Genomic DNA, 14,663 nt, shown 5'->3' on the forward strand with positions numbered 1-14,663 from the left:
CTGGGGCAGTGCCTGTTCTATGGTACTGTTTCTTTCTTCACCAAAGTTTGCATCAAACAGGCCAAAATTAGCTCTGTGGTGTGTTTGGAAATATTCTTAGAACTGTGAGTGAATCTTGTTAACAGAACAAGGAGGGCGAAACCGGGAGGTAAATGGGTGCTTTGTGGTGTTAGTTTTGCGCGGGGTCCTTGTCTCGTCCTGTGCCACGAACGTGCAAGTCAGGGCAGGCACATTCTCGGCCAGTCTAGGATCGTACCTTCAGCTCCTTTGTGCTATACTATATGTAACCAGTGTTATAGCTCCATTATGATGTTAGTCAACTAAAAATATGGATTAGAGGGCAAACTCTGGCAGCTGATAATTCTAATTAAGATTGAGAGGGACAAGTGGAATTGGGCAGACCATGTAATGCCTGAGTAGATAACTTGCCCACTTCTCAATTTAGATAACAAGTGTTCCATTGAAGTGACAGAATGGGTGCCCATGGAAGAGAAATGCAGAGGATTACCTGGCGTGGTGAGATTAGAAAACTTACAGGCATGGGACAGGGTCGGGCTGATGCCAGACGAAAACGAAGTAGAGATCACTAGGAGTGATGACAGTGGCGATAACGCGCAAGTGTGACATTCGGTCTTCTGCTGTGGTGCAGCATCGACGAAACTGTCCCCGCCTGTGCAACTGGCCCCTCGGGGCAGCTACCGGACCGAGACGGTGGTGGCCTATTGCCTGGTGCCCCTGGTGGCCCTGGCAGGGGCGCTGGTGGGGCTGTGCTGGCAGCAGCGGCGCAAGCAGCGGCAGGGTCACTTTGCCGAGGTGCCCACGGCTGAGCCCACCCCGCTGCCCTCGCCCGCCCTTGCACCCAAGGCCATCCAGCTGATGGAGGTCAAGGCGCAGGGCCGCTTCGGAGCCGTCTGGAAGGCCCGCTGGGGACTGCAATTTGTCGCGGTCAAAATCTTTCCACCCCAGGTACCACCTTGACGATTGAGCATTGTAGAGCCTGTTACTGTGCGACCTAGAGCCTCCTCTGCAGCTGTTTCCTTTTAGGTGAAAAACACCAGGCTCTTTAGTGTGCTGAGAGCAGACAGGACAATTGGCCTTTTATCGCAGCAAAGGTCCTAGAAGCATGGACTGCAATTTTACAGCGATGCCTTCTGCTTGATTCCTTGCCGCTATTATCATCCACCATTCACGGCCAGCTGATCCCATTGATAATGCGGGTGAAGCATATTCCGTATTTCACATGTGGCTTTCAGCGATGCACAATTTCATGTTTCTGTTGTTGCCAGTGCTCATCACCACGTGTGGCAACAAGCGCGTGAATAGGGGTAGTTTCCACAGAGGCGACAGTGCTAGATGCGCTGCCCTCAGGACAAGGTTATTGTCTTGCAAGTGATCTCAACAGACCTTGATCAATAGAAGAAAGAATGTTGCCACTCGTTTAAGGATACTTGAGAGCTAGCTCACCGTGATCTTGAAGTCGGAAGAAGCTGTCCCGAGCCTGGTAAAGAAAGCGCCAAATTCCCGTTGAAAGCGGTTTAAAGATTGAAACTAACATACCGCAAATAAAAGTGCTTTCAGTGTGTGCACAGCTCTTGCAACATATTTTGGATATAGATAGCCAACCCACTTTTCAGAACTACTCACACTTACCTGCTACCTGCTCCATAAAATCGTATAGGCGTTTTTATGATAAAACCGAATTGTAGTTCTTCAGTTGAACCAGCACATAACAGTGACCGAAATTGCCGACGCTGTACCTGATCTTTTTCAATTTTTTGTACATAATGCGCGCATAATGGCGTTAGACAGAAAATGTGCCAGCCGTGAACAAGGTAGCCATAATTCAGGTTGCTGCCTAACGTCCATGCAATAGTAAAGCGAACCTTTTTTTCACTGCGCTGTGGGTTTTGGCGCAGCACTGATCGAACTGTGTTGAGAGCGGTTCAGTTCTGTGAACCCGGCATTTGGTGTCGTACCATTCTGGGCAACAGATGAGATTATGTTGGCAAGTCGTGGTGATGGAAGGGACGTAAAAGCGTTGCTTGCACCGGTCACCACAGTACGTTGGATGCATTTCTTTTTGTGCTTTCCATGTGACATGTGGCCGGTGTGAAGAGATGACTTTGGAAGCGCGGCACCAAAGTGGCCACCGACTTTCACATTCAACAAAATTGACTTTTTTGTTTGTTGTGGAGAATAGTTCTTCAGATTGCCTGATTTTGGACATTTTTAAAGCCCCTTCTGTATATAACAATAACTTTAAAAAATTAGTTGGCGACTGCTTTTTGCTTAAAAGGTAAATTTTCAGTTTTAGTGATATTTAAGTTATAACGAAGTAAAGCACAGGTTTTTCCGGCTTCGTTATATTGAGGTTTGACTGTATTTAGCTCAGGTGTTTGTGACCTTATTGATTATGATTATGCAAGTTCATTTGTCACATTTAAGAACTGTTCAACCAGGAGAATGGCAGAAAGTAACCATGATTACTTTCTTCTTGAATGTAGAAGTCATCAAGGTAAACAGTGATACTGTGCGTAGTATGGTCCACTTTTAAAGGGAACACCCAACTGGTAATATGTGCACCTTAACTACAAAACCCTTTCTGTCTTCCCTATCACATGGAATGTTGCTTTGGTTCTTAGAATCCTTGATTTCCTTTAATGCGATTAGTATTCTTAGGATACTCTAAGCGCCTTCCTGTCTATCTCTCTCTCTGTGTGCGTGTGTATGTGCACGCGCGCGCGTGTGTGTGTGTGCGTGCGTGCGTGCTAACCATTTTCCTGCCGACGTGGGTCACTGAGTAGTTCGTGGTCTAATGGGTAGAGCAATCGGGCTGCTGGGCTGAGGGAACCGGTTTCGAGACCAAATTGGGTCACTGGGTACGCACTTTTTGAACACAAACCTAGGTCACCAGGTGTGTTCCACTGTTCAGTGACAGGGGGGAAAAAATGAACCCGTTTCATATATATTCAGACAGTCTTGTCTGAATATATATTTGCATGCTCACCACGCATGGAATTTGTGGCAACGTTGTCGAATTGCACAGTGTGCCTAGTAAGAAGCGCAGGAGAGAAGCCCGGCTGCATACAGGCCTCATACAAGACAAATTCTGGAGTTGGAATTCATGTTCAAGAGTAGTCTGGAGTGAAAGGAGGTGGCAGGCCATGCAGTGCTGATACAGATAACCAGTAAATAGCTCACCCAATTTGCCATTTAGTTAACCAGTGGTTCATTGGAGTAACAGAATGGGTGCCCAGGGAAGAGAAGTGCAGAGGATTATGTGGCGTGTTGAGACTGGATAACTTGCAAGTCTATAACGGTGTCGGCCTGATACGACACAAAAAGGAAGTGGAGATCATCGGGAGAAACCTTTCAGTGCAGGACAACATGGATAGGCTGGTGACATTTGTGTCATGGAGCAGTTTGTCATTGTCAAGCAGAACAAAAATGCTTTGCTAGTGCCTTGGAAGACCTTAAAAAGCTGTTGCCATGTCTCTTGTTCTCACATTAGCTGTTACGAACTCTGAGCATGTGAAAATCCTCTAGGTTCCAAGATTTGAGGACTGTTTTGTTTTGTTTTATAGCATCACCTGCAGCCAGAACACCTACTTTACATTTCTGTCAGTGAACTACCTTAACCCTTTCAGTTCCACTGATATACTGGCACATTTCTGTTCCACCACACTCCTTTTGACCCTCATTTGTCAGATAGGAACGCGAGGACCACACCAAGAGAGCATTTGCCATTATCTGTGTCATTTTTTTTCATTTTTGCATAACCAAAAATAGAATATTGTGTTTGCTTTATAACGTCTGAGGAAAAAAAAAAAAACCTGGAGGGGGGTGCATCACCTTCGAGAAAACTCGACACTGGAAGGGTTAAGTGGCTCTTTCCAATTGCTATCGCTCCATCAGTTAAGCAGTGGTGACGACTTCAGATGTCCTTAAACGTTGCGCAGGACAAGAGCTCATGGATGGTAGAGAAGGAGATCTTCAAGATGCCCCAGATGAAGCACGAGAACCTGCTGGCATTCCTCGGCTCCACGAAGCATGGCGACCTGAATCACACCGAGTACTGGCTGGTCACCGAGTACCACGAGAGAGGATCACTCTCCGACCACCTCAAGGTAGGGTGCTTCTGTAAAGCCAGTTTGTACACATCAACAGATGGTGGAGGAAGTGAGCATAAAGAGAACGGAGGCTGCAACGATTACAGTTCAGCGTGGCTTCATTCGTTTGAATTGGTAACGACTTGAGTTGGATTTTTTTCAGTGGCTATCACATGTGCCCTTCTCCAGTCAATACCATGCTCTGTCGACATGGAATGTTCGGCAATTGCGCTCGAAGAGGCTTCTTGCTTTTTAACATCTAGCAGTGTCGGTTGAGGTGTCTTTCAAAATTTCCAATTTCATTGAGCTATACATGATTCAAGTTGGCTTGAAGAGCTTTGTAACAACACCCGGCCACTTTTTCGGAAGCTTGTCATTTACATTTTTGCATGTGTATGTCGAAGCTCCTTTGTCAACTTGTGTGACTTGTGTGACATGTGCACATGGAGCATGTGAGTAATGTGGGCTAAGGCCTTCCTGGTACCGGAAGCTTACGGTATTGCAGCACATTACCTGGGAACAGATTGACTGTAGTTAGGAATGGATTGAACCTTGGGCTAGTTGCTTCTTTTTTTGTTTGTAGCAACAACTTTTGGGCTGTGAGACAGCTTACCCTTTCTGTGTTTTCTTCGTACAGGAGAGATGCACGTTTGTGAACAAGAGGGAGCACTGTGATGTACATTGTTTAGTTCAGAGGCTAACTACGGTAAAATAAAGCACATAAAGAAGTTGATGCTAGAGATGCATGGTGCAAAATTAAGCACTTGAAGTGTGTGTAGATGTAGTATAAGAAAAAACTTGAAAACTCGCATTGTTGCCAGATGTTACGTGGACGGGGTGGGGGAGAAGAACCAAGACGTCCCTGGTGCAGTTCACTGCGTCTGCTTGTTGCCTAGCTCCAGACAACAAGCTGATTGGGGTGTATCCGCAATTCTTTCCTCATTACTTCCTATTCCACTGGTTTTCTGCTGCAAGCTGCCCTAATTGAGTCAAATACGACAGTAATTGCTATAATTGCACAACCCTACTTAATGAGCTTCGTCAAGACTTTGCCGCCTTTTGCGATTCCACAATATAGTGTAATGTATTTGATAAAATGTGCAGTTGCCTAAGGAAACTTTAAAGAATTTTAGTAGCAGAGGGCAAGACAATTGGGCAAGGGAAAAGAACATTACGAAATGCTGGGCTGGCATAATGTAAGGACTCCTTTTGCTAGATCCTACTCCTTCTTTATCATCCACGATTCATGGCTAGCCGGTGTCACTGATAATGTGGGCAGAATGCCACTCAGACCACGGATAAAGCACAAAAAGGAATAGCATCGGAATAGAACCGTTACACCACCCCAGCTCAGCCCCATTTTAGTGTATGCTGCGTCGAGTGTGTCGCAAGTGTGGTGTTGTTCGCGCAGGCTCACCTGGTGAGCTGGGGCGAGGTGCTGAAGATAAGCGAGGGCATCGCCCTGGGACTGGCCCACATGCATGGGGAGCGACCGGCCAACAAGCTGGAAGGCTACAAGCCCCCGCTGGCACACCGCGACTTCAAGAGCAAGAATGTGCTGCTCAAGGCTGACATGACGGCCTGCATCGCTGACTTCGGCCTCGCCCTGGGCTTCCCCAGCGGGGTGTCGCCAAGGCAGGCACACGGACAGGTGATTGCTCCTCTGCTGCTAGCGCGTTTGCTCATGGCTCATGCTCACCACTGAATTGCCAGGTGCCGCAGGAGTGGGTGCAGAAATCGAACGCGCGTGCTTGAATTTTTGTCTGTCGATTTTTCCGCAGATTGGGGTGGAGAACGTGCCAAGTCGTGATCGTCAGCTTACCGCTGTTGTTCAGTGTACAATCGTTAAATTTTACTAGTACCCACATATGCAGAAAATTGTAGAAAGGCCCATGCCTTCCTTAACAGTACGGAATGGAGCTCGGTAGGTCAAGTTCTGGCATAGAGCAGCTAGTTTATTCCGAAGGAGGTGAAGTGTAGTCTAGGATAACCGAAGATTACGTGGTGGGGTGAAATGCAGGCGTAGGATGGTGTAAGTTGGCCCAAGGCAGAGGTAATTGGAGATCACTGGGAGAGCCTTCTGTCCTGCATTAGACATAAAATAGGATTATGATGACAATACAGTCGCCGACCGTTTATTCGGACCTCATGGGGACTGTGGAAATGTTCGAATAAATGGGTGTCCGAAAAAGGAGATTAAGAAAAAAAAAAAGGAAATCCTTCATTTCCATGCACTTATTCGGGCTCGGCAGTAGGCTTGAAGAAATAGTGAATGCGCCATTGCATGCTGTTCCTTTTACGTGCAATCAGGTAAGCCTGAATCTTGGAGAGGGTCGTACGGTCGCTATAGGCGGCTGAAAGCACAGTCACTGCGCCGGCATTCCCCAGCACAGTCTGCGCGGGCACTGTCAGCACCATTAGACATTTGACACGTTGTTTCCGTATGCCGCGTTAAATCACCGCAACCTCGACACAGTACACAAAGCAAACATCATCACACCGTCACACCGACACCAGTCGCACAAACGAAAAATGTGGCCTATATTCGCAGTGTCGTGCACGAAGAAAGAAACAAATCAGCTGCTGGAGTGTCATGACATGGCTTACAAAGCTGAGCCCGGAACTGCTGTAGCCACGAACCAGGCAGAAACGATGATGATGAGTGGGGATTTGCAGTAGCGCCACTTCGTGGGGCAGCGAGAAAACTCCGTTAAAAACAAAAATGGCGTTCAGCAAGTCGAACCATGCATCGCTCAGAGTCGGTGCATGGTGCTCTCGAAGGAGTTGGCTCAAGGATTGTCCAAAAAATCAGTCGGCGACTGTAATGTAAACACTCAAATGTTTTAATTTCCTGCATTTGCTAGTTATGCTCAGAACCTTTGAATGCTTATATTTTGTTTTGTTTGTTCGGCATTAGGGCTCTAATATATGTTTTGAATTTTTTTGCATTCTCTGATTTTGCTTTTGTGAGGCCTCGTCAACTCAGTGCCCCGAATGGTGCCTGCGAGGTATTTTTCAAATAAACAAATGAATGAAACATCCAGTAAATAGCATCCGTTCAGCAGTCGACTTGTGTTAATTCACCCCCTGAAGGTACCAATAAAATTGATCGAATTATCCCACAGGTTGAAATAAACAAGATGCAGAGTACACCGCTGATTCTTTTGGCAGTATTTGCCCGATTCTAACATGCCCCTGAATCGGAATGCACGCCCACTTTCTGTGTCCAAAGTAGAAAAATAATGTAGAAATCATAGTGAAGCTCCTAAACAAAGTAGAACTCTGACGCGCTCACAATATTTACCTGGGAAATGGGCAAGGGTCTAATATGTGTTGCGCCTCAAAGGCACTCTTTGTTTTTGTTTTTTAAGTCAGCTTCGTCGCAATGCACCTGTGTTATGCAGTAAAGCATATGAAAGCCGCGAAGGTGGTTTTAGTTTTGTGTTTGATATCACCATGCAGGCAATTTCGGTTCAATTTTCTCGAAAAAAAAAAAAAAGCCGCACATTAGAATCGGGTAAATACCATAATCAGACATTGTGACCTACGGCTATTGCTTGAAAATCTTTCTGGGGCAGGCCGAAAATAGGCGTTTTCAACAGATGAGGCATGTTCAATACATTCATAGTCCCCTAAGCTCCGCCGAGACAGATGCTGCCTCTAGAGGGGTCACCATTGGTCATTTACATGTGTGCTGACTGGTCAAGTCCAAATTATCTGTCAAAGGCCGATTTTAGGATTGAAGTAATGAAAGTTCGGGCCCATAGGAATGCACGGGCACCGGTCGGGACCTTTGGTCCATATCGAATTAACGGAAAAATCAAATTAACCGGAGTCAAATGAATGGAAGTCTGCTGTATTATACAAAACACTCTGCGGAGAGTCATGAAACAGTATGGAGGCAAATACGTATTAGCAGTGGGCAAATTATAATCTTGGAACCAAATCGAATATGAATTGAATAGTGCCAGAAAGGAAGTGAATATCAAACAGTTTTGAAATAATCAATAGCTCTTTACAATCGCTGACCAATTGTTTGGACTTGACAGTGACTGCCAAGAAAGTCGGGATAATAGGAAGTCTAAAATATCAAATTTGGCAGAAGATAAGTGGAGATATTCCTCAAACGGGCAAGAAGAAAGCTTGATAACATGTTGTTTGCTCACATGCACTTGCATGTGACTTGATAAGTCTGTATTTCGACCATTGTCATGCTGTCGCTGCAGATAGGCAAGCACAGTCAACACAAATCTCCTTCCCTGGCAATTTAAACAGAGGTCAAACACACTCCAATAGCCAAATGATCATAGGTTTCCTCACAACAGTAATTCTCTAGCACTCCCTTCACTTAATCATCGCCCTCGTCAGTGAGACATGAAAGGTGGAATTGTCACCACTTGAAGCTGTTTGATTATTCGTAATTGCAATCAAAGAAGTTGCCAGAAACCATGTTGCTATTTAACACCGGCGGGAGTAAACGCTGGATGCACAGAACTCTCATGGCAAATCGCAAACTCCCCAAATGCGGCCTTAACAGCTTGTCAGCTTGGCTTGTCTTGTGGTTTGGCAGGTTCTGCGGCTACTAGATCTACTACACTTTGCTAGTTTCTGTTTCAAGCAGGTGGCAGCGACGTGGCCGACAGCGCATGGAGAAGTACCTATCAATACTAGAGTGTAGTATATATGGGAGTGGATCCAGTGCAAGCTCTGCGCTGAGGCTTCTTTCTCTTTTTCCCCCCCCCCCTTTTTTTTTTTTTTTGAAGTGTTGGTGGAGCCACCGTGACATTCTTCTAAATGAACGAACCTGTGCACCGGCCGGACGCATGTCACATCGGATAGCCTTCTACAGCTGCATGGACAGTCATTTCCCTCTGCTGTATCTAGTTTTGGTACTTGGTGCGAAACAGTAGTGTCTTCGGCGAGGTTTGCTCATCCTTCTAGAGAAAGTAGAGGCGCGTATGTGTTGTACGGACAGCACCGTTGAATGGAAGTGATGAGCATCCTGCCTGTACCATGGCGAATAATCACTAATGTGAAACTCACACAGTGTGGCGAAAACAGTGATTTTATTCCCCACTGGCGTGCCCTAAAGAAAGGGGAGAAAAAAAGACTATGAAAACAAGGCAAGAATGACAGTGCGTCGAGAAGACACCGGCATGTTGAGCAGACGACAATGGCTCGCCCGATGAGCTCAGTGCAGCCAATGAGAGAAGCCGGAAGAGCCAGAGCTTCAGAATAAGGCGACGCCAGCGACACCGCAATTTCAGTATTTTTTTGCATTACTCCTGGTGCCTTCCGCAGTGCCCACTGGACGCCACTCCCCCATTCTAGTATGACCTAATCAAAACATCAGTATCACTCTTTCTGCTCCACTCTGTGGCCAGATAATCACACGGTCATGCAGGCAGACTTGAAAGACTTGAAAAATTATAGACCGATCAGCTTACTGTCCGTTGCATACAAAGTATTTACTAAGGTAATTGCAAATAGAATCAGGAACACCTTAGACTTCTGTCAACCAAAGGACCAGGCAGGATTCCGTAAAGGCTACTCAACAATAGACCATATTCACACTATCAATCAAGTGATAGAGAAATGTGCAGAATATAACCAACCCTTATATATAGCTTTCATTGATTACGAGAAAGCGTTTGATTCAGTCGAAACCTCAGCAGTCATGGAGGCATTAAGGAATCAGGGTGTAGATGAGCCATATGTAAAAATACTGGAAGCGGCTATAGCGGCTATCTATAGCGGCTATAGCGGCTATAGCGGCTATAGCGGCTATCTATATCTATAGCGGCTATCTATAGCGGCTCCACAGCCACCGTAGTCCTCCATAAAGCAAGCAACAAAATCCCAATAAAGAAAGGCGTCAGGCAGGGAGATACGATATCTCCAATGCTATTCACAGCGTGTTTACAGGAGGTATTCAGAGACCTGGATTGGGAAGAATTGGGGATAAAAGTTAATGGAGAATACCTTAGTAACTTGCGATTCGCTGATGATATTGCCTTGCTTAGTAACTCAGGGGTCCAATTGCAATACATACTCACTGACCTGGAGAGGCAAAGCAGAAGAGTGGGTCTAAAAATTATTCTGCAGAAAACTAAAGTAATGCTTAACAGTCTCGGGAGAGAACAGCACTTTACAATAGGCAGCGAGGCACTGGAAGTCGTAAGGGAATACATCTACTTAGGGCAGGTAGTGACGGCGGATCCGGATCATGAGACGGAAATAATCAGAAGAATAAGAATGGGCTGGGGTGCGTTTGGCAGGCATTCCCAAATCATGAACAGCAGGTTGCCATTATCCCTCAAGAGAAAAGTATATAATAGCTGTGTCTTACCAGTACTCACCTACGGGGCAGAAACCTGGAAGCTTACGAAAACGGTTCTACTCAAATTGAGGACGACACAACGAGCTATGGAAAGAAGAATGATAGGTGTAACGTTAAGGGATAAGAAAAGAGCAGATTGGGTGAGGGAACAAACGCGAGTTAATGACATCTTAGTTGAAATCAAGAAAAAGAAATGGGCATGGGCAGGACATGTAATGAGGAGGGAAGATAACCGATGGTCATTAAGGGTTACGGACTGGATCCCAAGGGAAGGGAAGCGTAGCAGGGGGCGGCAGAAAGTTAGGTGGGCGGATGAGATTAAGAAGTTTGCAGGCACGGCATGGCCACAATTAGTACATGACCGGGGTTGTTGGAGAAGCATGGGAGAGGCCTTTGCCCTGCAGTGGGCGCAACCAGGCTGATGATGATGATGATGATGATGATGCAGGCAGAGCCTGATTTATCAAGCATCATGTTTTAAAGTCATCCTCGTCAGTCGCCTATGGAGCTAGGGAGGTTGCCGTGAAGCTCTCTGAATAGTTGAGCACGTCCATATTATAGGTCAGCCACTGTACACCTTTACTATAAAACAATCTTCATATCATAGTGTGTTCACAACGTTAGTAAGTTGATTACATTGCATGCATTATAGTGTTATAGGAAAAGCACAAACGAAGCATTAGGAACAAATGAGCAGTGTACAGTGTATCCCGGGCATATTGAGCTCGACGGGGACCCCGAAAGAGTTCGATATAGCAACAATTCAAAATATAAAATATGCCTACCTGAATCTTGTCTGAGATCTCCACACCTCTCGGACAGTGTCTTGAGGTCGTGAGAAGTGGAATCTTATCAATTTGCTTCTGCTAGGCTGTGTCGAACACATATGGAGATTGGAGGTTGGAGTTGAATTCATTATGGCTGCTTGCAAAATCCTGAAATACTGTTAGTGGAAAGCCCTTGCCTCAAAAAAGAAAGAAAAAAAGACCCCCCCTTGGCAGAGCATCATCTACAGTTTGGCATTCCATGCCTGCACTACTCAGCGCAGGCATGGGATTGAGTGCCATCCAAGCTTTCTTGTGGAACGCACATTGGACCGGTAGGCCTTTCGCGTTTTTGAAGTGGAGTGGCGATCTGCTCTTGCCAATAATGAATGGTCGCAGTTTGCATCGACCTTTCATATGTGCAGCGAGCAAAAGTGAGAGCACCCTGCCCAGTTTTCCTCTATGGCATGTACTGCCCTTAAGATTCAACCGCTTGTTTGACAGCGTCTGCCAAAACTGTGCCGCTTCAAATTTGTCGGTATGAAATATTTCCGATGACCCAATCGAAGCAATCTCCTTGCCGTTAGGAGAAGAGCAATTGCAGGGGTCTGGCACGGCGTTCACTATATCGAATGCTGTGGTACATGGCTATTCTTCTGCATGGTATTTTTGTGGGAGTTCGCAGCTGTTCTGTATAGACAACGATTTGATAGATCTAAGTTCGATATATCCGGAATCAACTGGCGTGTGATCTGTCCCGCACTGTCATGTGTAGGTGCGCAGGCACAAGCTTTAACTGAGGGACTCATTGGTGAGTGTGGATGGTAGCGATTTAGCCGGAGAACTCTGGCTCTGTGATTGACGTACATAGCATTACTTTGGGTGTTTCACGTGTGCTATGGCTGCCACAGTTAGATTTATTTCACCCTTACTTTATCGCATTCATACTGTCATTTATCACTCAGTGCTGCTGACTAAAAATGAGTGGGGCACTTGACCACTGTCCTTGTCAGATATGCAGTCATTGCCTGCCATGCATCATAGAGATTGCTTGTGGAAACATACTGTTGGTAAACACGTGTGCCCTCATGGAGAAATGTTCGGGGAAAGGCCGCAGCGGCTCTTCTCGCACAGGTGGGCACCCGCCGTTACATGGCCCCCGAGGTGCTGGAGGGCGCCATCAGCTTCAACCAGGACCAGTTCCTGCGCATCGACATGTACGCCTGCGGCCTGGTCCTGTGGGAGCTCATCTCGCGCTGCTCTGCCCAGGACGGCAAGTCTTTTCTCTCGTTTTCGGCATCATTCTTTTGCGGGGCGGTTTCTACGTCTGCCTGCTCGTCTACTAGAACGACACTAAAGAGGTACAGTAAGCGGGCTTAAACTGAAGCAGCAGTCTTTTGAAACTCTCATTTTTGTTAATTTCTTGTGGAGGAGAAAATGAAGGCCGAACTTCATGTTTTCTTAATCTTGTGCCAAAATCCCAGTGCTGGTACATCAGTGTGGTGTCGTCAATTTCGAAATACTTTGTTGTATTTGGGCTGTTTTGGCACAGTGAAAGTTCTCGAGGCATCATAAGTTGAGTCTTTGGATTTTTATCTTTACCGATACCGCAACGTCAGGGCGACGTGGTATGGCAACTTCAAGGCAGCATTGCCATCATATTTCATTTTTGTATCTTTTCTGGCTTACCAAGCTTTCTATCATGATTGCGCCATCTGTTTTGGTGTTGTAAAATTATAGTTTACTACTAATACAGCTGAAGTTATTTTACGTAATACTACTTTAATAACATGGTTACAACACTGAGATAAGACTGCAAATTGTGTTGAATGTCTAATTAAATAAAAGAAATGATGATAAAGTATTTACAGTCATCTAAATTGTAAAAAGAAAAAAAAAAGAAATCTGTTTCCTCGGAACACAACAGGCCATTCAGAAAATTGCGAACTATCCATGACCGAGTCAGCTCATCATAATAAGAAAAAAAAAAAAGTGACAGTCATTCAATTCAGTTGAGCACACATGTGGTATGGGTATGCTGTCCCAAGGACACGGGAATTCCTCCACAGGTGAGGTGAAAAACTTGAGCGGATTCATCGCTGAGATGCGACGTGTCTGTGAAAAACAATTACTGCAAAGTGAACAGTACCGCCAGGCACCCAGGAAGGCAGTGGTGATTTTTATGCCGCTGGCAAGCGCAGCGGGAAGGTTGCTAGACTAATCGACAAGACCCCACTCTTTGGCCTGCCAAGTGGGGGTGTTTTGTATCGGCGCAATAAAAAGTGTCCCATTCTTAAGAAACGTCTACTACAACGCTCTGACCCCAGAAAGGTGTGATGTTTCTCTCTCTCTCTCTCTTCTTCTTCTTCTTCTTCTTCTCCCCCCCCCCCACCCCACATGATGCACACTTCCTGCTGCGAAGTGAAACATTTTTCCTCCTTCTGAATACCACCTTGAAGACATGGCGTTCTGCTAAGCACAAGGTCAAGGGTTAAATTCCCAGCCACTGCTGCAGTCGCATTTTGGTGTGTCAGATATTGACCAGATACTTCTCTTTTGCCAGCGCATGCACCAGAGAAACCAAGGTGGCCAAAAATTTATTCTAAGCTTTTCAAACTACAATGTCCCCCTTGTTGCTTCGGCGCTCCACAAATCAACCGTGCAATCAATAAATAAATTCCATCAATAAAATACTGCTTAGTGAGCCTGCTTGGTATGAACAGAGCCATCCATAAAAAGAAACTGCTGCCGAACAGTCAAGCAAGCTAGCTATGACGCATATTTTTATGCATGGTGAGTAGAAAGTGCAAGCTAAATTGTTTGTATACACTATTTGCATGATTCTAACGTGCATTTTTTATTAATAAGAAGTGCGGTGAAATTCACGTGTGTGTTACAGTCGTAACTATTTCTACTCAAAATCAAAAACAATGCTAGCCCCACTGCTATCAAACAGATGTCGTTGCTTTACACCTTGGTTTGTGGTCGCCAATTTCCAGTTCGCTGTACACCTGTCATAGCGCTTCTCCTCTACTGCCTTTTGTAAACATAGTCCAGTGACAAGGTGGGGGAAGAAAAAATACTTTTTTGATTACGAGGCACTCTTCAAGCGTAAGGTGATAATTCTGGAAGAATAACAGGGTAACCGGGCAGGGTCGCGTGTTAGGCATTCCCGAGACATAAATCTGAAGATGACTTTCTGTGGTCGGCAGACAGCGAAAAGGAGGTGTCGTCAGACTTCGATAGCGACTGCCCGCCAAGATTCAGCTGTGTGCTTGTCTGTGTGCTTCTGTACGTTCCTTAAGATTGCTTCGACATGTTGTGCCTCGACTCAGGTTTCGTCTCGTGATGTCGCTCTCTTAACAGGCGCCAAGTTATTTTGGGGGATACTTGGGTGGTAAAATAACTGCGCGTTGCAATCGGCAGCGTGGTAGAATCATGCAAATACGC

The 14,663-nt window shown here is 45.8% G+C and overlaps 1 protein-coding gene across 4 annotated transcripts in view; it reads left to right on the forward strand.

The window, feature by feature from the left end:
- Positions 1-14,663, forward strand: part of put (activin A receptor type 2 punt) — a 51,646-nt gene that overhangs the window by 17,469 nt on the left and 19,514 nt on the right. For 3 of the 4 annotated variants that reach the window (XM_065448422.2, XM_070536928.1, XM_070536927.1), the window contains exons 4-7: positions 650-966; positions 3,960-4,127; positions 5,521-5,760; positions 12,324-12,486. In XM_065448422.2, the coding sequence (XP_065304494.2) occupies positions 650-966; positions 3,960-4,127; positions 5,521-5,760; positions 12,324-12,486 (888 nt within the window). The remainder of the gene's footprint in view (positions 1-649; positions 967-3,959; positions 4,128-5,520; positions 5,761-12,323; positions 12,487-14,663) is intronic. The other variant, XM_065448423.2, reaches the window with a different exon arrangement.

This window comes from Dermacentor albipictus, chromosome 4 (assembly GCF_038994185.2).
Source record: "Dermacentor albipictus isolate Rhodes 1998 colony chromosome 4, USDA_Dalb.pri_finalv2, whole genome shotgun sequence".
NCBI classification, from domain to species: domain Eukaryota; kingdom Metazoa; phylum Arthropoda; class Arachnida; order Ixodida; family Ixodidae; genus Dermacentor; species Dermacentor albipictus.